Raw genomic sequence first — 21,455 nt, 5'->3', positions numbered from 1 at the left:
ACACACACAAAGAGCAAAGGGAGTAAGGTTTGTCAGTTGTTTACTCATCGCGCTTCATGGGAGGCTCTGGTTGTGGAAGAAAGTTTGGTGAGGTGAGTGGAGGTTGTACAGGGGAGAACTCATCTGGGGCCAGAACAGAGTGTGGGGAAAAGAAAAGGGAGCTGAGGGATGGGGGTGGCTGTGGGCCTTTCAAGGCCCTCCTGCATTGCTCTCGGCTGCCTCAGGCTCCTCAGACTGATTCAGCTCTGCACGCCCTTCCTCCTCCTCCTCCTGGTTTTCTGGGGCCTTCCTGGGGAGGAAGATTGGGGAAATTCTGCACATGGGTCCTAGCATTTCCCCCACACCTCTCCTTGCTGCCAGGAAGCCCCCAGTGGCTTTCTGCACTCACCTCTTCTCTCCTTGGTGTCGCCACCTTCGCCACATAATGATCCCAATGAGCAGGGCGACTATCCCCAGGCCTCCCAGGATCCCGAGGGCCAGGGCTAGAGCTCCCAGCCCTGGCCCTCCCACAGAGCCTGTAGGCAAATGGGGAGGATTGAGGGCACAGCCCCTACCACTCACCATGCATGTTGGGGTCTGTCTGCTTCTCTGACCTTATCCAACTCCTCACCTGCAGTTGACCCCTCCTCGACTGTTTCTAGAAGACAAGTCAGGGCAAGTCAGAAAGGGAAGCTTCAGTTCGGGAAAGGGCTATTTAGTGGGAGCCCCAGTGGAGTCTTCTTTTTCTTCAGTTCAGAGTGGAGAGGGGATAGGCTGGGCTGCTCTCTTGGTAGGGTTTGGGTGGGGCAGCCGAGGCCTGGGTGTGGGTCCACTGAGGGAGATGTGAGATAGCTCTTGGGGACAATGCCAGAACAGGGTAGGGAATTGGAGGCTGCACAGGGTCCCTGGGCTCTGGGGAGAGGTCTCACCAATGATGCTGATGCTGACAGCCTGGCTTTCCTGGGACCCGTGGCTGCGATGGGTGGCCACACAGCTGTAGGTTCCCTCATCCTGAGGCCCTACCTCAGAGAGGAGCAGCACTGCGCTGGGGGGAAGTGGCAGGGGCGTGCCCTAGGAGGCGGGGAAGTGGGGCAGGAGGCTATTACAACCCTTGTCTGTATATCCCATACTCCTGTCTTTGTCTCCACATCCCCAGATACCTTGTCCTCTTCCCCAGCCTCTTGACTGCCTCTCTCTCCATGAGCCGCTGCCCTTCTAGTTGCCAGTTATGTATCTCTACCTCCCAGCCCCCTCTTCAGGTCACTCACATCCTTGATCCAGTGGATTTGAGGAGGGGGCTGGGTGGGGGCTTCACAGGTCAGGGTCACGGTTCCACCAAGAGCTACTGCTCCACTTTCTGGCTTCACCACCAATTGGACCTCCTCCAGAGGCACAGGCTCTGGGGCTGGGAAGGGGCATGAGGCTGAGAGTTACACCTACGTGTGGTCCCAGTGGCATACTTTCAGATAGTACTCACCCGAGCGAGGGGCCCTCCCCATCTCTGCTTACCCCAGACACTAAGCTGGATGGGGGCTGTGTGCAGGGCTCGGCGCCGGGGAAGGCCAGGGCTGAAGCTACAGGAGAAGGTAGGGTGGGGCGCTCCTCCCAGGGCTGGGGTCACCATCAGCTCTGACTGGAGTGTGAAAAGCCCTGTCTCAGGGTGTCTCCTGGTTTCTTCCCTCACAGACACTCCTGTGGTGGGGGAAGAAGGCAAGATATCCCAGGGTGTGTGTGTGTGTCGGGGGGGAGGGATCAAAAAGAAGGCAGTTACGGGGGGAAGAGGGGGACTCACCTTTGCCGTCAGGTATCAGGGGTTTCCCATCCAAGTGCCAGCTAAGAGTCCCTGCAGGGTAGCCCCCCTCAGACACACATGTCCCCCTGGGGAAAGAGAGTGACCTCATCATCTTTGAAAATAAGAGACTCCATACACACTTAGCTACACTCCCCTCCCATTCTCGGGACCACGTTCTACTCCCATTTTCTTCCACTACCTTATTGGGGACACCAGCTGTGAGTTTAGAGGCAGGATCAACAATTTCTGGCTTTCCAGGAATCTCTGAAGGAGGGAAAATTCCAATCAGGCCGAAGCTTTGAAGATCCTCACATCCTGGTTGTGGGGCTGGGTCAGTGAAGTTAGAGGTTCTCACACACCAGGGCTAAGGAGCCAAGGGCTGGGGTTGAAGGCTTTTCCTTAGATGAAAAGTGGGCCTTGGGGAAGGCCCTGGAACCCTTACGGTAGACTCGGACTTGGTAGCTGGACTTGGTCTCTTTTCCATTCTGGCTCATTGCCCGGCACCGGAAAGTCCCCTCATCCTGGATCCCAATGGCCGGCAGGAGGAGGGAGCCGTTGGGGAGGACTCGAGCCACACTATCCCAGGGACCTCCCTGGGGAGATAGGACCTTCCAAGCTTCTGTCCGGCCTGTGTTCTGGGGACAGAGGAGAGGGGCCTAAACAGTGCAAGTCCTTTGAGAAAGGACTCATGAGGCAGGGAAGTGGGCAGGGTGTAACAGGAGACCCTCTTACCAATTTCCATTCCAGTTGCTGGGGTGGTTTCTTGGGAGCACCCTTACAGTTCAGCACCAGTGGCTTCCCGATCTGGGCTGTGAGGTTTCGACTGCCTACTGCTGCCCCTGGAAGACAGCACCAAGGCGGAGGGGCAGGAAAAAGAGATGGGGCTGATAAAACTAGCACAGGGTGTGTGAGGGAGCCTGAAGAGTGGTATCCAGGTTCCAGGAAAGTTCTGGGGAGATTTGGGGAGGGGGCAGAGTGCTTTCAGAAGGGAGGATAGGTGTGGGGAGAGTGGCTCACCCCACAGACTGAGGACCAGCGCCCAGGCTCCGACCGTTGCCCCTGTTGCCATCCTGCTTTCTTCCCAGGCTCCTGCCTTTGTCTGCCCCTCACTGCTGTGGCCTCCGCCCTAGGTGGGGCTCACACCCTCTCCCAGCCCTGTCCTGGCACAGGGAATGCTAGGAATTCATGGCTCTCCCGACAAGAGTCCTTCAGAATATAGGAGAAACAGTTATCACCCCACCCTTGGGCACTGCCACATCCATGGGGGTGGGGAGTGCACCTCCTTGGGTCTCTCATCCTCTCAGGACCACCAACCTGTTCTATCTGTCTGCTGAGGGCTGCTTGTTGGACCACTGGAGCCTCATCTTGAGGAGGCAAGGTTGCCAGGCAACAGGGTTCAAGCCAGGCTGTTTCCCACGGTAAAAAGGCAAGGGTGAAACATGGGGTCTGGGTGGTGAGGGCAAGACTCAGGAAATTAGGGAAAACCCGTTTGGGACTTTATGAGAGAAAAATATTTTTCTAGGATTTCTCATGTTTTTGAAAATAATTCTCAACTAAACCCAGGGAAAAAAGAAATGTCTTTATTTAAAACTGCTTTTATTTTTCCTGTGAAACTACAAGTTTACAAGTGAGGAGAGAACTGCCCCCGGCCCGTGCCTCCCGCCCCCCACCCATCACAATCCCAACCTGCCCTCAAATCCTGCCTGGATCATTGACAGAACTTTTCCACTATGACAGTCTTGTGAAATCCTGAGGACGTCTGAGGGGTTCAGATGATAGGATTCAGGGCCAAGGATGGGGCAGTGGTGATTTTACTTCTCCCCACAGCTAGCTTTTAGCAACCTCCTTTCTCTCCCAACCCTTTTGATTTTGGACTGAGAAAAAGATACATCATTTCTAGGGAAATTCAGAGATACATACACAAGCACCCCAACCCATACTTATTTCACAATATCCCCCTCCCTTTCCCTCCAATCTGCAAATAGTAGCTAAAAAAAGGTTTAAAGACGTGTCACAGGGGAAGGTGGCATTTCTTTAAAATTACTGAGTCTAGCCCTGCCCAAGTGTGAGAAGAGGGAGAATCGGCCAGTCGAGCAAGCCCACGACGGCCTCCATACCAAATGCAGCAGGAGGAAGCTGCCTGCACAAGCGAACACCTAGGATTTTACAAGCAAAGGAGAACAAGTGATTTTAGGGGGGCAGGCTTGGTGCCCTGCTAAATATACTTTCTGATGGACAGGACTGGAGCCAGGTGGGCCTCTTCACCATATTTATTTGTTTCCCCTTTCTCTTATGACTCCTTTGACTATCACCCCTAACATGGGAAAACAAGAAATTAAAAAAAAAATTAACATATTTATAAAAACATCTACTTCCCCAAACTAAATTAAAAACCAACAACAAAAAAAGAACATTAAAAAAAAAAAAAAAAAGATGGTCCCAGGGTTCCTTTTTCTTTTCTTAAAAGAAAAAAAAGTTCAACCCCAAAGCCCAGTCAACAATTCCATAGAGTAGCAGAAACTCCCTCCGAGGTAGATATCTGAGTCAGACACTCTTGTCCACCGAGCGATTCTATTGGTTTAAGATGAGCTGCATATGAGGTAATAAAGCCGTCCGGAGGGGCAGGGGGTGGGAGGCACGGAGGCGTGGTCCAAGTCATCTGTCCAGAAGTTCTGTCCCCATTTTTGGCATCTCTGGTCGGGCAAGGCTGGTGTCTCCACAGATCCCAGAACAGATAAGGGGTGGAGGAGGGAGAGTGGTCAAAACCAGAGGGGGTGGGTGTGGGGAACGACGGTTGTACGGTGAGAGGAAGACGGATCTGAAAAACAGGATTCTGAGTGTGTGTTTCTGTATAAGGGGGAGAGGAAAACAGACTGAAAAAAAAAAGAAAAAAGGGGAAGATAGACCCCACTTTCCCCTAAGGGGACCCCATTCTCCCTGCCATGTAGTCAGCACCCCCAGCACCAAGAGTCTGGTGGAGGAGGGGACAACCCCATTTTTGCCCTTCTGTCTTGTGCTTCTCCTATGTCTGGGGTTTGTCCTCTGGATGCCTGTGTCCTCTTCAAGAGTCATCTCGAGAGCCCCCACCCCTGTGGCCCTAAGGGGCGAGATCAGTTGGAAGTGTCAGAATGAACGCTCCCTGGTCCCTCTGTTGGGGATGTCACCGAGGATGGGGTCACAGCCTCCTGCCAGCCGCTGCCGTTTGCCTGGAAAAAGAGACAGTTGGGGTAGGGCTCTGGGAAACCCAATGTTGGGGACAACGGTGCCAGGGAAAAGGCCCTCCTGTCCTGGTGAGCAGCAGAGAGAGAGGACTTCAGAAATCTACTCACCCTCATTTCCCGAGGGCTGTACATCTGGCTGCCCCCGAGGTTATCCCCATAGCCCCCTGGCCCCATTGAGTGTCGGAGTGATTCCACCTGTGGGCAGCCAAAGGAAGTATGACAGTGAGAAGCCTCAAAAGAAAGAAGTCTCATATCCTGAAGGGAGGGAAACCAACTTTGGGAAAATCCTACTTAAGGGAAGATGGGCCACCTGACCTGGGAAGCAGAGTAGGAATCTCCATTGAGCCCGGGCATCCCCAGAAACATGTCTCCAGATCCTGAGAGATTGAAAGAGCCGCCAGAGCCTTGGGGGAGCAGAGAGGGAATTAGGGACATGTATAACATGCCTGTGATGGCAGACAAGAGATGCACCACCGCTCTGTTTCCAAAAAGCCTTCCGAACTAGTTCTGTGGGGGTACACTACTGTGCACAAATTATCCACAAAACACTGTAACATTCAGAAGGATTAGGCTGTTTCTGAGCCTCCCCTGGCCACTTGCTGAAGAAAGGCAAGAGTAACTTTGCTGGAGTGGACTCTGTCCCCTGACATCCCCACCCCATCTCAAGTTGGTCTCTCTCAATCCCAAAGGCCCCATTCTGCAATGATCTTGCTAGATAGGAAGTGGGAACAAAAAGCAGGAAGTGTGCAAAATAGCCAGCCAGGGTGGCAGCTGGATCCACCTGCGGAAGAAGGGGGTGTTGGGGAGCTGGTGCGGCTGTGACCCCCCTGGGTGACTGACACAGCAGTCTTGACGGCATAGATGTTTGCCTCTTCTTGGAACTTCCCAATATTTTTCTTATAGCGAATCCTCTTGTTGCCAAACCAGTTGGAGACCTGTGGGGTGGCAGGCAGAAAAGAGGGTCATGTGGAAACTTTTCCCTCTGTTAAGACTCTCAGTCAATAGGATTGGAGAGCTTTCTGCCAGAAAACTCCTCCCCAATACCTGAGAGACAGTGATTCCACACTTCTTGGCAAGCTCCTCCTTAGCCTCCTCACTAGGATATGGGTTACTCAGGTGAGAGTAGAAATACTCATTTAGGACCTCAGTAGCCTGTTTGCTGAAGTTACGGCGTTTTCGTCTAGAGAAAGAAGGGTGGTGAGGACATTGTTATCCTAGCAGGAACTCCATATTGCATAACTCCAGAGGACGCCATTGTCATGGAGTACCGTGTTGTGCAACATGGTGGCCCAGGGGCCTGAGGAATGGGAAGGATCCCAGTGCTGAGGGCAGGCCTGGGCCCCTAGGTCCCACCTGGCATCCAGGAAACGGGAACGCAAGATCATGACAGCCTCGCAGGTGCTCTGCTTGAGCTGCATCTGGATGGCGCTGAACTTTCGATGGATGATGCTCACCATGCGCTCCATTTCCTTGGGTGCCACAGGCCGCGTGCGGCTCTGCTCCCTCAGCAGGTTCATGACGTGGGTTGTGAACTCGTTACATGCCTGGAGTGAGGGCCAGTAGGCTGTGAAGAGGAGCCCTTTGGCCTTGGGATTCCCCCCAAAGAACCTCCATCCACTCCAGCCTCCTCTCCTCACCTGCTCATATTTCTCCAGCTCTGAGTGATAGATATGGCGAATTTGGGCGAGTTTGCTGCGATAGTCCGAGTGTTCGATGGAGTTGTCAGGGGACACGCCGCCTCCAGAAGCTGCAGCAGCTGCAGCTGCTGCCGCTGAGCCCCCCCCTTTCTCGGGCCCAGCCACACCCTCTGCCAGAAGCATGTTGTCCAAGCGCATCAGCTGTGGGTCCACCGGCTCCTCCTCCTGGGAGCTTCGAATGCTGAGGCCTAGTTTGTGCGGGTGAGTGGACTTAGGGACCCGGGGATCCCATACCCGATTCTCAGCCCTCTGGATGCCTCCTGGAAACCCAAATTTCTTTGGTTCCCTCCCCAGCCACCCTTAGCAACCTCCCTGACTCCCAATTTACTCAGGGCCCCAAGCTGTCAAACTCTTAGGCTGAATCTATAGTAAACAGGGTTTCATCCCCAGAGCTGAGGAATGAGAAGAGGATCCACATACCGGTTTTCTCCTTGATTTCACACAGGACGCTAAAGAGAGCAGGCTTCATTCGGTGGCAGTTTAGGGCATGTTTCCTTGGAAGGAATGGGAGAAAAGCTGAGCTACAGAAACAGGTAGTGGTGGAAAACCATGAGGTTGAGGGGAGCCTGAGAACAAGGGAGGAAGAAAGTGTGGTCGGGGGCAGAATGGAAGTGGAGGTTCTTGGGGCGAGATCAGCTATCAGAGCATGGAGATGGGGGGAAGCTGCCTGGCTTCCAGCAGATGGAGGGAAGGTGAAAACAGCAGGATAAAGACCTCTTGGGCGGACAGGGGGCTGTGGGAGATAGTCTATAGGATATAGAGGGGGAGTTTGGGGTGACTGCGGACATGAGGGTGACTAGGTAGATTTCAGAGGAAGAGAGATGGAGACTGGGGAGAAGAGGCAGAGTCTGGGGTGCCAGAATGGGGTTAGGGGCCGCAAGCTAAAGTGGGGAGTTCAGTGTGTCAGGGGTCCTGGGACTGAGCAAGGGCAAAGGGTAGGTGAGGACCCTTGAAGGCTGGACCATAGTGGAGAGGAGAGGTAGGAACTCTCCAGGGGTGTAGACGTCCCCAAGTCTGTAGAGAAGGCAGGTGGGCTGGAAAGAGGCTCTGAAGATGGAGGGATGTTCCAGGGGAGTGTGGGGGTCAATGAGAGGTTAGGAGAGGGGAGTGAGAGCACCTGTGGTTCCCCTCCTTAAGGTTCCAGGGCCTGGGGGTGAAGGGAGGTTTGAGAAGGATCACTTATCTGGGGGTTCTGGGGGAGTAAGGAGAGGAGAGCTGTAGGATCTTGGAGAGGGTCCAGGAGTTGGGGGCGGGGGGCGCTTCCACAAGGCTCAGAGCTTGTGAATGGGGCTTCTGCTGGGTCTGTGTGGGGTCCCGGGGTGGGGGCACTCACTTGGCCTGGGCCTCATCCAGGCTCTGGTCGGTGATGGTCATTATCTGCTGCAGAATGTCCCCGATGTCTTGCTTCCCTCGGCCTCCCGGGACCCCCCCACTCCCCCCACCGGGGTCTCCGCCACCCGGAGGTTCGCCAGGGCCCCCAGGCTCCCCACCCACCAATCCCAGGCCCCCTCGGCCCCCGCCTGGAGGGGGCGGCCCCAGCAGCCGCTCGTCCATAGTTGGGGGGGGGCCCTGAGGCCCCCTCCCTGCTCTGCCCCTCCCCCCGCCTGGTTACTTCCCCCCCAAACTCGCTGGGGCCGCTGCTCCGTCCGCCCCAACTCCTGCCCGTCTTCCCCCTTCCCGGCTCCCTGAGGGGTTCACCCCGTCCCTGAAGGGAGACCTGGGGTACCGGCTGGGCCCCCCACAGGAGACCCCGGCCCCCGGCGGCGGAGAAAATGGAGCCGGAGAGAGAGAAGAGGCCCAAGCGGGGGTGTGTAAGAGAGAGGGAGGAGGGAGGAGGGAGAAGGGGGGGAGCGAGGGAGGGAGGCTGGGGGAGGGGAGCCAGGGAGGAAGAGGAGGGGAGAAGAGAGGAGGAACAGGGAGGAGCTGGGGGCGGGGAGAGATACACAGAAACAGAGGAACTAAGACCGAGTGGAGGCGGGGAGAGGGTAGAAGGGACGCTGGGAGGAGACCAGCCCATCGGGGAAAATACGGGGAGGCCCTGGGGCTGGACTTCTGCGACTTGGGTGGAGGGCATGTTGGGGGCGTGGGGCAGGGGGCCTGCCACCAGGGTTCTGAATCAGGGATCAAGGAGCCGTGGACTCTGGTCGCTGGCATGCCTGGGTTCACAGACAGCTCAGTTCATATTTCTTGTCCTAATGACTCCCCTCCCTGTTCTACTTAATTAAAACCAGGAGAGGGGGCGGGAGGGGGTAATTAAGGAGGTCTCCAGCCGCTGCTTAATCAGCCTGTAATTAACCAGCCTGGGAGGGGAGCTGGCCTCGCGCCAGGCTGGGGAGAGAGGCAGCCTCTGGCCTCACTGTCCTACCCTCCATCCCGGTAGCCCCAGACACCAGTCTTCAGTCCAGAGGGGAATTACATTTATTCATACAACCAAAACATCAGACTCGGAGCAGCAGTGGAGAGGGAGGGTGGGCATGGCTAAGTGTCTGTTCACAGCCTGTAGGGGCCAAGAAGTGCTGGTGGTGGGAGAATCCTCTTTATCTCTGCTGTGCCCACCTTCCTTTTCTTTTTACTGGGAAGGAGGGGGGAACTATCAAGTCATAACCTTCTGAGATCTGCTTTTTCTCGGGAGATGGAGGCCTAAGCCCTCAGATCTTGCCTAGTGGCTCGACAACTAGGGGTGTCCCTACAGCTTAGGACCTTAAGACTCCAAGTCACTCCCTGAGATCAGAGTAGAGATGGGGTGTCCCTTGGTGGCTGGAATCCTCTCACTGCCTTATGCCTCCATGTACTCCAGGAGAAACTTAAATGACCATCATACCTTTGATTCCCAGGGTTTGAGCACTTTCACCCCCTCCATTTCCCAGGGAAGGTGACGAGGGCAATGAATATTGAGATTTCATCTAGGTCTTCCAGTCTCTGGTGCCCCTGCCAAGCAGGATTGAGGGCATACAGTGGGCTGCCCAGCTATGAGCCTCAGAAGTGTGGAGGGGCTGGTGGGGGGCTCAAGTCTCAGCAGGTGTGTGTGGGGGGCCGAGACCTTTGTTCTTCCATTCGTCCCCCACCCTGAACTCTCAGCAGCAACTCCAGGAGCTCCTGCCCCCCTGGGGGTAGGGGAGGCTCTGACCGCTGGGCTTCCATCCGCTGGCACTGGAGGAATGGAGGGGAGGGTGTTGGCGAGGTTCTAAGAGGAGCAGGCCTTGAAAGGAGCCAGGGCTGGTGTGAGGGGCATACAGGACACCTATGATGGGGATGGGGGAACTAGGGCCTGGGGAGGGGGCAGATAACCTGGGGAAAAGGAAGGGTTGGGTCCCAAAGAAAACAGGGCCAAAAGACAAGGAAGCCTGGGCCTTGTCTCCTGGTGGTGGTGGTGAGGGGTGGGAGGGTAGGATCTTACCTGGTGACTGAGGATGGTGCTGTAGAGCTGTTCTCTGTCCTCAAGAGGCCGGGGTGGGGCTCTGGTTAGGCTTGGGGGATTCTGGGGGGCATGGAAAGTGGCTCTCTGCTCCTCTAGGCGGCGGGACTGGGCCTCAGCCACCAAGTCCAGAAGGAGCTCAGTCTGCAGGGAGAGCAGGGAGGCCGAGCGGGGCCCCAGGGCTGGGAGAGGAGGAGCAGGGCTCAGAGTTGGCAGGGGGTGGAGTGGGGAAACAGGGATAGGGATGGACAGGGTGGGGTGATTAGGGACTGATAGTCAGAGGTAAGGGGGGGCAATGGGGAGTCCAGGAGGTGGAGAGAGAGCCTGTGATGGAGTGGATCTTGATAATGGGATTGGGAGGATGGGGGCACCATGGTCAGGGAGCTCCCTGGGTGGGTGGGGGTACCTGTGTGGCGGGTCCCTGGAGGAGGGGATGGAGGAGCAGATCGCCAAGGCCTAGTGGTGGTGTTCACAGGAGGCCAGCCACGCTCATCCTGATGGGGGCCCTGATGCCGAGATCATTTCAGTCAAGCAGGGGCAGGGTAGGCAGGGGGCTAGGCCAGCGGCCCATTTCCTCTCTGTCTGTTCCTGCCTCAGTGTGCCCAAGCCCTTCCAAGTTTCCTGAGTGCATGTCACTTGATCTCTGCCTCAGGTCCTCTTACCTCCCTCCCTCCCTGTGTCAGCCTCCACCACCGGGTGCCCAGCTCACCTGCTCACCGTCCTCTTCTTCCTGGGATCTCTCAGCCTCCATCCCCTGGAGGGGAGAAACTGATGGAGGAGGGGTAGCTGGGATTTGGAGGAGGGCTGAACCCTGAGTTCCTGAGGGGAGTGGGGGCTGGAAGGGGTGGGGGTGAGCCGGGGGCTGGATGTCTGGGTACTAAGCAGGAAGCTGGGTTCCTGGTCAGCCCCCCCACGGGCCCCGCCCATCCCTGTCAACTTCCTCCAGTTCTCTTTTCCCACCCAAACTGCTTGTTTGACCTCTGTCTCTCTCCCATGGGAGTAAAGACTGGCAAAATCTCCTCCAGTAGTAGGGGAGGAGTTTCAAGGTGGGGAAGGACTCTTGGTCTTCTCATCTCCAGCGCCTCAGTAGACCCTCGACCCCTGCTCTAGTCCTTCCGTCCCCTCCTCCCCTTCAGCTGTCAACGCAGGAACTAGCTACACAGGAAGTGGTTTTACTCCTCAGAACCCCACTACCCCCAGGTCCCTTCTCTCCCTAAGATGCACCCTGAGGTAGTATTTGGCCCTCTCCTGCTTCCCAGCTTCCCTCAGACTTATTGGGACTGGAAGGGGCATGGTTCCAGTGGGAAGCAGAGGACTCAGATCCAGGGATGTCAGGCCCTCAAACATACACATACTGCTAGCACTGGGTCCAACACACGGTTTTTGATAAATAGGTTGAATAGTTATCCCTGCCCTCTGGGTGCTTAGTCTATTCCCGGGACAAGATATGCACCAAATATGAGAGACAAGGGGCAGGGGAAAATTTCCTCTCTTCATGAATGAGGGATATAGAGACAGTAAAAGGAGAGGACCACCTCACTGGCTTGGTCTTTGATCTGTGCTGATCAGGCTGACTGGTAACAAGGTGGAAGCAGGACAAATAGACATATGGGACCTCTAAATGGTAATCTGTCATAGTAGGGAGGTTACTGCTGAGTGACTTTGAACATGCAATGTGATGAAGAGATCTGGTTCTGTCACTTAATGCAGGGGTTCCCAACCTGCAGGCCACAGACCGGTACTGGTCCGTGGCCTATTAGGAACTGGGCCTAACAGCAGGAGGTGAGCGGTGGGTGAGGGAGTGAAGCTTCATTTATATTTGCAGTTGCTCCCCAGTGCTAGCATCACTGCCTCAGTTTCGCCTCAGATCATCAGGTGTTGTATTCTCATAGAAACATTGGTCCCTTGTGCCAAAAAGATTGGGGACTGTATTAATGCCTTGCAATCTTGGCCAAATAAAATCTCCGTGCCCATTTCTGAAAAGAGTAAAATGTAGTGTAGACCTACCTAATAGTTGACGTGAGGATTAAATGTGATTAGGCACTTGGCACATAGTGAATGCTCAATAAAATCACAATATTACAAAGCATACCTCAGAAATATTGTGAATTTGGTTTCAGACCACTGCAATAAAGTGAATATCACAGTAAACTGAGTCACAGATGTTTTGGTTTCCCAGTGCATGTAAGTTATGTTTATAACTGTACTGTACTCTGTTAAATGTTCAATAGCATTATCTTAAAAATGTATCTTAATTAAAAAATACTTTATTGCTAAGAAATGCTAACCATCATCTGAACCTTCAGTGAATCACAACAAAGTGTAATAAAATGAGGTATGCTTGATTAGGTTTTAAAATGCCTCATGACTCCATGTCTCAGGCCAGTCACCATGTGGTGCAGCCACGTTGCCGAAAGGTAGATAAAGTTTGAGATGTGCTCTCCATCTTCCTCTACTTGAGATCTTGGGAATCTCTTTCTTAAGTGGTTATAACTAAATGCCCTTGAAAGGACAAAGGGTATGCATTGTCTAGTGTGTAGTTTCTCCATGGGCTAATAATCTTTAAGGTGATACACTAAATTAACACAGGACACCCAAATCTACTTATTCTTGCTCTTAAACTGTACTCAAAGCTTCCATCCACATGTTGAATTTGGGGCACAAAATTCTGAAAACACTATGCAGTCCCGCCCATATTTTTTTCCATTGCACTTTCCAACCGCTTCAAAAGGTAACATTTTAAATCAGCTTTATTATCTGGTGATAAATTTGGGGTTCTTAGAGATAGCAGTGGCTAGAAGAGTTGCGCTTCATCCCTGCAGTGGTTGGTTTGGGGGTGGTGAGAATGCAAGGAGTCATCAGCTGGAGTGGTCCTTGGCGCTCCCCACCCCACAGTGCCTGGCACATGGTAGGTGCCCAATAAATATTTGTCAGCTGTTTGTGGGTAGTGGGGATGATGTAATGGGTGATATAAAGGCTCCCTTTGGGAACCATATACTGCACAAGAAAGAACATCTTACATCTTGTCTGTAGTTTTGGTTTGCTTCATCTCAGCACCCTAAACCCTTTCTAGGGCTGCAAGTTCTCAATGTGGAAGTCGATGACGGTAGTGTGTATACACTCATTTTGGAAAGGACACTATACTCACGACCTCCTACTTTTGGGGCTCGAAAACTTTAAAATCTGGAGAACTTCCGGACGCCTGTCATTTAATGGGTGCTCAGTTTTACAATTCGTCCCTGCCATTAGCTTTCTGTTTTTGACCCTCACCTCCTGCACTTAAGGATATTACACGGTGGGCTGGCGGCGAATCCCAGGCAACTTGAGGGGAACCCCGCTCGGGAGACGGAGTAAGGTAAAGAGGTGAGATCCGCGTGTTGGAGGCGGGACTGCAGGCTCCCAAGGCCACCCAATCGCAGGGCCACTCGTCAGCTAAGGACACACCCCCACTACCGGTCGCGACCCCGGATCTTCCTTGTATTATTGCAGGGTTGGGCCGAGGCCCGCGCATGCCTGCAGAAAACCTCCGGCCGTGGCGGGGCGGGCCGCCTCCTGCTCCTCCTTTTGATAGGATCCGGCACTGCGAATAGGCCACATCCCCATGCGCGGTTAAGTCAACCGACGAAGTCCGGGTTTGTAGATCTGCCCCGCCTCCACGAGAGACTGCTCCTGCTGACAACGTCCGGCAGCGCTGCAGAGCCACGCCCCTGCGCGACGGTACGCTGCCCGACGCGGTCCGCGCACGCGCGAAAGCACCCGTCGCGTCTTTGTGACATGTCTCCGGCGGCCTCGCTCCTTCTAGTAGCGTCAGCAGATCCCAGTGGTTCCGCTGGCGTGCGATGTCCCCCGGCGTTAGTCCTGCCTGGTCCCGCAGCTCTCGGGCTGCCCCTAGTCTCAGCAGCAGCTGAGCCACCTCCACTGCCCCTTCTCGGGCCGCCAGAAACAGTGGCGTCTGCTCCTGCGCGGGAGGAAACCGCCAGGGGCGACGTCAGGGGAGGCCATGCCCACAGGACTGGCCTTTTGTGACTCCACCTACTTGACTACTGGCTCTCCCCCTCCAGGCTTTGGCGGGGTTCCTGCGCTTTTCACTTCTCTGGCACCGCTTTTTTTTTTTCTTTGTGGGGATTCCCTCTACCAGGTCTAACCCTGCCGTCCTGGGCGTCTTTATCGGCTCCGGCCTGGAGAAGGGAGCTGGCGGCCCGGGCGTTGTTCACGGCGGCGGCCCAATGCAGCGCGGTTTTTCCTGGGGAACGATGTGGGAGGTTATTATTACCCTGAGGCTGAGGGCCAGACTCCTGCGTTCCTGTTTCCCGCGGCTCCTGCTCTTGGGAGAAGGGATCCTCGGGCTCGCCGGGTCCCTCAAAGGCGGAAGCGTTGCCTGGGTGACCGCCTGCTGGCAGGAAGCGTTACCCTTTGTTGACGTCACCAGTGCGAGGAGGGACAATAGGGCATTGTTCTGGGGTCAGTGGGACCAGGAGACCCCCCCCGCCCCCCCTTCTCAGATACTCGTCCGTCATCCTAGCCATCCTAGTTTGCAGTGCGCTACGGCAGTATGTGTTGATGAGGATGATAGAGGAAGACACGTGCTCCATACTAAAGATTTACAGCAAGGCGGGAGGGGAGGGAATCTCCCAGCCTGCAGTTGCTCTTCTGCTGCTCCTCCCCCGCCTTTTTTGCATTTTATCTCATATCCTGTCTGCTGAACTTCTTCTCTATGGCACATCAGCTTCTCCAGATCCATACCCCGTTTATCTCTGGCCCCCACATCTGCTTGGGCTGCAATCAGTTCTTCAACCAGGTCTTCCACCGCCAGCCTGGAGGCCAGCATCAGCGCTGTGGTCCCATCCTCTGTCCGTGCATCCACTGCGGTCTGTCTGCTGCGGAGTAGGAGCTGGGGGATCCAGAGAGGGCCAGTGACCCCTGGCATGTCCTGGGCTGCTAGTTCAGGCCCCGACCACTGTTAACCGTTTCCCAACACATATTCAGCCACCTATTCTTGTTTCCCTTTCAGGTCCCCAATATCACATCACCTTCCTCTTTGGCAAACCCTAGAGGATGCTTTTGCCCAGCTTTACTTGCAAGTTTGCTCCCTGTTCTGTTAAGCGACTCCAGTGCGCACTGACCTGGCAGACCTCTCGAGCATCAGCAGCCACAGCAGTGTGAAGGGGAGTACGCCCTGCTTGGTCTGGCTGGTTGGGGTTGGCTCCAGCCTCAAGGAGGCGACGGGCAGCAGTTGGTCGGGAGAATCTGGCAGCCAGGTGCAGGGGGGTCTCCCCAGTGCCCACAGTGTGAGCTTGGGGACAAGCCCCTCCACCTAACAGAGGTTCCCAGGGTTCAGGGCTTTCCAGCCATGCTGCCTGGAAGGTCCCAGATCCTACTCCCCCACAGCAGACTGCTGACATCAGAGGTGTCACCCCATCTGTGAGTGGGAGAGAAGGAATTAGAGACAAGTCAATCAAAAGGACATAACTGGGGCTGGGGGAGGGAGAACATGGAGGCTCAGGGAGAATCACAGTCTGAGGTGTCAGGATCCGAGCTCTGGCTCTTGATTTTGTGTGGCTGTAGTCAAGTGACTTTTCTGTTTTTCTCTGGGATTCAGTTTCCTCATCTGTACAAGGAACCAGTACAAGAATGGTAATTCTCTATCATTCCAGGGCAGTGGTTCTCAAACTTGAGTCTGGATCAGACTCACCAAGAGGGCTTGTTAAAACAGATTTCCCAATAGCTTGGATTTTTGAATCCGTAGCTCTGGAATGGAGCCCGAGAACTCGTATTTCTAATAATTTCCCTGGTGATGCTAATTCTTCTGTCCAGGGGCCACACTCTGAGAATCACTGTTCTAATTAATTAATTCTAACATACTTCTCCAGGTCTTATATCAAAGGATTTTCTGATTCTAAAGGGTCAAAGGGAGGTTTCATCTTCTTGGTCTGGGTTGGCTCATGTACCAGGTCCACGGGCGTCTACGTCAGGGACATCTATCTCAAATTCCTGGGGAGGAGTCAGCATGGCTGCCTGGGGGAGCTCCTGACAGTCACCACTCAGAAGCAAGAGCTGGCACTTGGCGGGTGAAGCCATTTCTTCAGCCTTGGAATCAGAAAAACGACCAGTGAAGGAAGGTTGACTTGTCCCCTCAAGCCCTCCATCATTTCAGGACCATTCCTGCCCCAGTGCTTTACCTGGCCACCCACCTCTCCTTCTTCAGGGCCCGAGCACGTAACTCCATCTTCAACTTCAGCCTCTGATTTCAGTGCCCTGAAAGAGAGTGAGTGGGTAGAGGAACTTCAGGGTCCACAAGGTTTCTAGCAGCCTTCCTACCCTTCTCCCCTTCCTCTGTCTTCAACTTCTGCAATAGTATCTCTTGTGCTTCTGATTGTAAATATCTCCACAGGAAAGAGTTCCCTCCCTGATTCCTGTTTCCTCCTCACACTCACTTGAGGCCGATGCTGTCCTCTCCCAGCGGGGGCCGGCGTGGGCGGGAAGCTGGCTGAGTCTGAGGCTTTCTAGTGAACCCAGGGGGCAGCCAGAGGGCCCCATGCTCTCGTCGCCGCCGCCGGATGAGCTGGAGGACGAGAAGAGCCCCGAGGGCCAGGAGAAGCACCCCAGCCACTGGCGAGCACAGTACAGGCCAGGGGAGCTGGTTGGCAGGGGCTGCTGGTGGGAGAGACAGTAAAAAAGAAGCCATTCCAGGTGAGGCTGGGTACTACTGTGATACTTTTGGGCAAGTGCAATAACCTGTTAGCCTCAGTTTCCTCAGTTGTGCAATGGGAATAACAATAGCACCTGCCTCAATGGGGTCGTTAGGATTAAAGGAGTTAATACAGTAAAGCACTTAGAGCATGGCCTGGCAGATAGCACAATATAAGTTCTAATTCTTTCATATACTTTGAACTGTTTGATACAGGGATGATTGGATGCTCTATCTAGTCCAATGATTGGTCTGGTAGAGAAGATGATAGAAGTCTATGATAGAGGTTAGGATAAAATACTTAGAGAAATAAGGAAGAAGATTTCAGAGCAAATGGGCCATGAGGAGATCCAGTTAGAGAGGTTAACATGGGTAAGTCCCTACAAAGAGCATTTGGGTCCTAGCAATTCTGTTTCACTTGACTTTTATTGCTGCTGGCTGGCATGAAAGCTGGCTTGGGATCAAAGACAGGAGAAATGATAGGGTCACCTACCGGTGCCTGTGCGAGGGTGGGCAGCCAGCAGGGGTCCCGGCAGAAGGGGTTCCAGGGCCTCCACTGCAGCCATTCCGGCAAGGAAGCGGAGCAGGAGCCCAGGGTCCCAGGGACAGCGAGATGCAGGGTGGTCAGGGCCACAGCGGGACAAATCCACACCCATTACCACCACAAACCTGTGGGGGAGGCACCTCAGAGTGGTCCCTGGCTCCCTTCCCTCTGCCTGTTAAAAAAATTGCATGCTCGTCCACCGAGCGTTCTTACCCTGTGCTGAGGGAGTCTGTCTCCTTGCCCACAGGCTGTGTTTGAGGGGCTGCCCTCTCCCGATGAGAAGGGTTTGGGGTTCCTCCTAGCTCCTCTTCAGCCTCGGCCCCAGGATAGGGGTATACCATGTCCCTGCCATCACTATCCTTCCTCACCCAGAGACCCACCCTTAGAGTCAAGGACAGCACCCGGGCCAGGGCAAGCAGCTGCTGGTCCAGGGCAGGGGGGCTCAGCACCACCAGTAGGGCCAGGGAGGGCCCCCACTCTGAATCCCCATCTTCGGGCCTGCAGTCGCCCCCATCCCAGCCACATTCTGGAGTGTTGCAGCCTTTCTCGCAGTGCCCATTGTGGAAGTGATCACGGCAGAACTGGTCATAGGCTGGACTGTAGGGTGAGGAGAGCAGGGACTCAGGACTCCCAAAGAAACCTGACTCCCTTTATCCCAGAGAGGATTCCTGATGTTCCATAGCTTCTAGGGAACTGGTTGCTAAGTAGGGGCAGCTCTGGAGTAGTGCGCTTAGGCCCTGGATGGTAGGTAGTTTAGACACCCTAATATCTATCTACTGATACTCGGGTTTCCTAAGACTGTCCCTTTTCCCTACCCTCCCGAGGTCTCCTGTCTCCCTAAAGGAGACCCCGAAGCACTTTTCCCTCATGAGTGCTGGTTGCCAAGGGAGATACTCCATGGCAGCAAGACCTAGAAAGGCTTGAAGCCAGAGCTCCCACAACTCTCAGGACCCCAGGCAGAGACAATGCCTTCTTTCTTGGTCCTCCATTAAATATTGGTGCTGCCCCATCCCCCTGGGTTGGAGCCTAGGGTCTTCTGCCCCTACTTGGCAATGGTTATTAGGATGGAAACTCCTTGGAGCTTGAGGCAGTGGTCACACTATAACTCAGATGCATCTGTGTCTTTCCTCCTGCCCTCACCCTGCCCCACCCCTCCAAGTCAGGGGTTCAGGCTCACGTGCAGGTTGGAGAAGTCTCACAGTCATAGCCGTCAAACAAACATTCTTCAGAGTCACATTGTGGGTGGCACTGCCCATCTCGGAAGAGAAGCCAGCAGCGGGAGTGAGAGGGGCAGCCCTTCCAGGGGTCCAGGACGCCCAGGGAGCAGTCTCCCCCATCCCAGTTTCCTTCTGGTCCACTGCATCCTGTGTCACAGGCCCCATCTCCACCTCTGCCCTCACATCCCTTTGCTCTGGGGCTCTGACACCGGGGACCTAAGGAGCTGGGAGGGCAGGAGCATCGAAAGCCTCGGCCCCCCAGCTTAGAGGTCTCTGAGCAGCTGCCATTGTGTAGGCATGGAGAAGGAGGGCCACAGCCTTGAGAAGAGGGTGGGGTCAGGCAGTCAGGGCCTCTGTAGCCATTGAGGCAGGCACAGCGAGGTGGAAAGCCAGACTTGGGGGAGGGCAGACACAGGCCACCGTGGTGGCAGTGATGGAGGCCGCAGGAGGGAACTCTGTGGCTGCAGGTGGGTCCTTCAAAACCCTGCAGAAAGGAGAGAAGTTGTGGAAGGACCTTGTATTATTCTTCCCACTTCCCCTCAAGCAAACTCCTTGGTTAAGATAACTCAGAAGGTCCCAGAGTATTATATCTGGAAGATGCCTCAGAGCATTAAGTTCATTTTACAGATGTTGAAGTCATGTCTCGTGTTTTTTTTCACATTATGATCGACATTACAGTATGGTGAAAATGGATGAAATACAGCTGTGTACACAGCCCCGATGAACTGTGGCATCACGACGCAAGTCCTGGAAGACTAAACAGTTAATAGAGTAATAGTAATTGAACTAATACTATCTTAATCCATGGAGATAGAATTATATACTTCTTTGGGAAGGGAATAGGATAGAGGAGGACATAAGTAAGTGTAAGTTATCATTAATATTGTAATTTTCAGATTGGATTCATGGGTGTTATATTGTAAGAATAATAAAATAAAGCCATGCACAAACCAGTTATGTTAGTGTTTCAGGAACCAAAGTTTAAGATTAACACAATTTCATGCATCTGAGGTCCATACACATACACACAATGCAAAGAACTAATAAGAACTTATTCAAGGTCACCCAGCTTGACCTTGGGGACCTTCCCTTAGGCAATGCCCATGATTTCTGAAAATTCCATTCATGCTGATCCTGCCTCCCACTCCCCACCCTGCTGTCTGCTTCTGAGAGCCACTCACCACTGTGAACATAGAATGGCTTTCTCTAATAATTCCCACTCCAGTGCTCCCAAGGCTTCCCTCTAGGATCCCTGCATTAGCATCTTGTGTTAGTGTTGGGGGCAACAGAGAAGGCAACTTTTCAGGTCACTCACCGGAGGGCAATGGCAGATAAAACCTGGGGATGGTCCTGCTGTGGCTTCACAAGACCCTCCATGGGAGCAGGGCTGGCTCTGGCAGGGCTCTATCTCCATTTCACACCACTGGCCTGTGGTGAGGGTGGGATTAGATGTCACACACTGCTTTAGTCACTGCCTCCTTTCTAGCTCATTCCTGGGAGTCAGCTCAGCATTAGCCGCATAGGCAAAAGGGATCCTGCGGCATATTCTTTGGGTTGTGGCATGGAGGCAGGGGTCTGGACAAGATGACTAGGCTGCCTTTTGTGGAAGGGGATTGTCTGGGTTTCCACAGTCAGCTCAGGTGTTCCACAGAGATGCCTGTGTCCAATCCTAGGCCTCACCTGTATGTCCAGGCAGACACTGGCAATAGAAGGCATTGGCTAGAGAGTGGCAGGCTGCAGTTCCTGTGGGGTGGCAGGGCTGGTCCAGACACTCATCCACGTCCCCCTCACAGCGCAGTCCCACAAAGCCTGGAGGGCAGATGCAGTGGAAACCTCCAGGTTTGTGGGTGCAAGTTCCATGGTTGTGACAGGGCTGGGATTGACAAGCATCGGATTCCTCTGAACAGTTCTGTCCATTGTAGCCTGGAGCACACTGCAGGCAAAAATGGTCAGACAGGAAACCAGTAAGCCCATGCCAGCACTATAGGAGACAATTTCTAGGACACTCTACCACTAAACATAGCTCCATTTTTGGTAAAACCTCCCCTGCCAGGCTCTGTTATGCTTTATTAATCTGTAAGCATTTATTGAACACCTACTTTGTGCCAGGCACCCTTTTAGGCACTAGGAATACAAAGAAAACTAGAACTCATCCCTGCTTCCATGAAGTTCTCAGACAACTGCAGGAGAGAGACAGCTAGCATCAAATGCATGATTTATATACATAACCTTATAAAACCCTCCTAAAAACCCTCTATATTATCTCATTTGATTCTCACTTTACAGAAAAGGAAGCTGATTCCTTGAAAGGTTAAGTGACTTTTACAAGTCACACAGCTATTAGGTGGTTGAGCTGGGATTCAATGCAAGTCTATGACTCCATAACATGCCCTTAACCCTTTTCTGATTGTTTCATATCATTCTGCTACTGAGAGTAGGGTCATTGATGAGGTCTGGGCCATGTGCTGAGTTCTTGCAAGGGGAAGGTGACCATGCAAGAATGGAGTAGCAGGAAGACTTCAGACAGATGGAGGAAAAGGGATTCACAAAGAAGTGGCCAGAAGGCTGAAAGAAGCAGAGATGAGGGAGATATTTTGGAAACTTCTGGAGGAGGGAGTTTCATGAAAGAGGAAGTAAAGCTGAATAACAGGTACATAGGAGTTCACTACTAATCCATATGCACTGCTTTGGTGTATGTGTGAAAATGCTCATAATAAAAAGTTAAGGAGGGTGTTAGGGGATGTGCATGGTGCCTTCTGTACGAAATACAGGGATCAGGTTGCTCAGACTTGAATCCCAGGTTTGCCTCTCCTGCTCAATGACCTGAACCACCAAGGAGATGCCTGAAACCAGCCTGGAGGGAAGTTCAATACATCCTCCTGAGGAAGGTAGCTCCTGAGCA

The 21,455-nt window shown here is 53.7% G+C and overlaps 4 protein-coding genes and 1 long non-coding RNA gene across 11 annotated transcripts in view; 1 reads left to right on the top strand and 4 right to left on the bottom strand.

The window, feature by feature from the left end:
• Positions 1-23: 23 nt before the first annotated feature.
• AGER (advanced glycosylation end-product specific receptor) lies at positions 24-3,203 on the bottom strand. Of its 7 annotated transcripts, none has more exons than XM_025045784.1 (11): positions 2,789-3,203; positions 2,504-2,610; positions 2,214-2,427; positions 1,969-2,035; positions 1,772-1,857; positions 1,489-1,671; positions 1,248-1,384; positions 909-1,050; positions 611-637; positions 389-515; positions 24-313 (listed from the first exon to the last, which is right to left on the bottom strand). In XM_025045784.1, the coding sequence occupies exons 1-11, from the start codon at positions 2,838-2,840 to the stop codon at positions 190-192; spliced, it is 1,266 nt and encodes a 421-aa protein (XP_024901552.1). In that variant the 5' UTR covers positions 2,841-3,203; the 3' UTR covers positions 24-189. The 7 variants fall into 7 exon arrangements, with proteins under 7 accessions (XP_024901552.1, XP_024901539.1, XP_024901545.1 ...); XM_025045771.1 differs by having other exon boundaries at positions 1,772-2,035; positions 2,789-2,977; positions 3,086-3,203; XM_025045777.1 differs by having other exon boundaries at positions 24-289; positions 1,772-2,035.
• A 711-nt stretch (positions 3,204-3,914) lies between these two features.
• Positions 3,915-8,540, bottom strand: PBX2 (PBX homeobox 2). The gene is made up of 9 exons (XM_006904614.3): positions 8,023-8,540; positions 7,110-7,183; positions 6,630-6,877; positions 6,346-6,536; positions 6,037-6,172; positions 5,774-5,927; positions 5,308-5,396; positions 5,101-5,187; positions 3,915-4,977 (listed from the first exon to the last, which is right to left on the bottom strand). The coding sequence occupies exons 1-9, from the start codon at positions 8,241-8,243 to the stop codon at positions 4,882-4,884; spliced, it is 1,296 nt and encodes a 431-aa protein (XP_006904676.1). The 5' UTR covers positions 8,244-8,540; the 3' UTR covers positions 3,915-4,881.
• A 209-nt stretch (positions 8,541-8,749) lies between these two features.
• Positions 8,750-12,704, bottom strand: GPSM3 (G protein signaling modulator 3). The gene is made up of 4 exons (XM_006904613.3): positions 10,814-12,704; positions 10,511-10,610; positions 10,087-10,286; positions 8,750-9,839 (listed from the first exon to the last, which is right to left on the bottom strand). The coding sequence occupies exons 1-4, from the start codon at positions 10,853-10,855 to the stop codon at positions 9,702-9,704; spliced, it is 480 nt and encodes a 159-aa protein (XP_006904675.1). The 5' UTR covers positions 10,856-12,704; the 3' UTR covers positions 8,750-9,701.
• Positions 12,705-12,836: 132 nt separating this feature from the next.
• NOTCH4 (notch 4) overlaps positions 12,837-21,455 on the bottom strand; it is a 21,939-nt gene continuing 13,320 nt past the window's right edge. The window contains exons 19-30 of the mRNA XM_006904612.3: positions 20,234-20,486; positions 19,869-19,981; positions 18,514-19,037; positions 17,550-17,933; positions 17,286-17,461; positions 16,539-16,758; positions 16,284-16,359; positions 16,053-16,191; positions 15,228-15,523; positions 14,848-14,995; positions 14,250-14,347; positions 12,837-14,062 (exon numbers count right to left, since the gene is read on the bottom strand). Coding sequence (XP_006904674.1) covers positions 13,331-14,062; positions 14,250-14,347; positions 14,848-14,995; positions 15,228-15,523; positions 16,053-16,191; positions 16,284-16,359; positions 16,539-16,758; positions 17,286-17,461; positions 17,550-17,933; positions 18,514-19,037; positions 19,869-19,981; positions 20,234-20,486 — 3,159 coding nt within the window. The 3' untranslated portion in view covers positions 12,837-13,330. The remainder of the gene's footprint in view (positions 14,063-14,249; positions 14,348-14,847; positions 14,996-15,227; positions 15,524-16,052; positions 16,192-16,283; positions 16,360-16,538; positions 16,759-17,285; positions 17,462-17,549; positions 17,934-18,513; positions 19,038-19,868; positions 19,982-20,233; positions 20,487-21,455) is intronic.
• Positions 16,579-19,506, top strand: LOC112478493. The gene is made up of 2 exons (XR_003045868.1): positions 16,579-16,794; positions 19,232-19,506. It is a non-coding gene; the product is annotated as an uncharacterized LOC112478493 (long non-coding RNA).

The sequence above is a fragment of the Pteropus alecto genome, unplaced genomic scaffold (assembly GCF_000325575.1).
Source record: "Pteropus alecto unplaced genomic scaffold, ASM32557v1 scaffold400, whole genome shotgun sequence".
NCBI classification, from domain to species: domain Eukaryota; kingdom Metazoa; phylum Chordata; class Mammalia; order Chiroptera; family Pteropodidae; genus Pteropus; species Pteropus alecto.
Note: the sequence above shows the minus strand (reverse complement) of the source record. Positions and strands in the feature narration are given on the sequence as shown.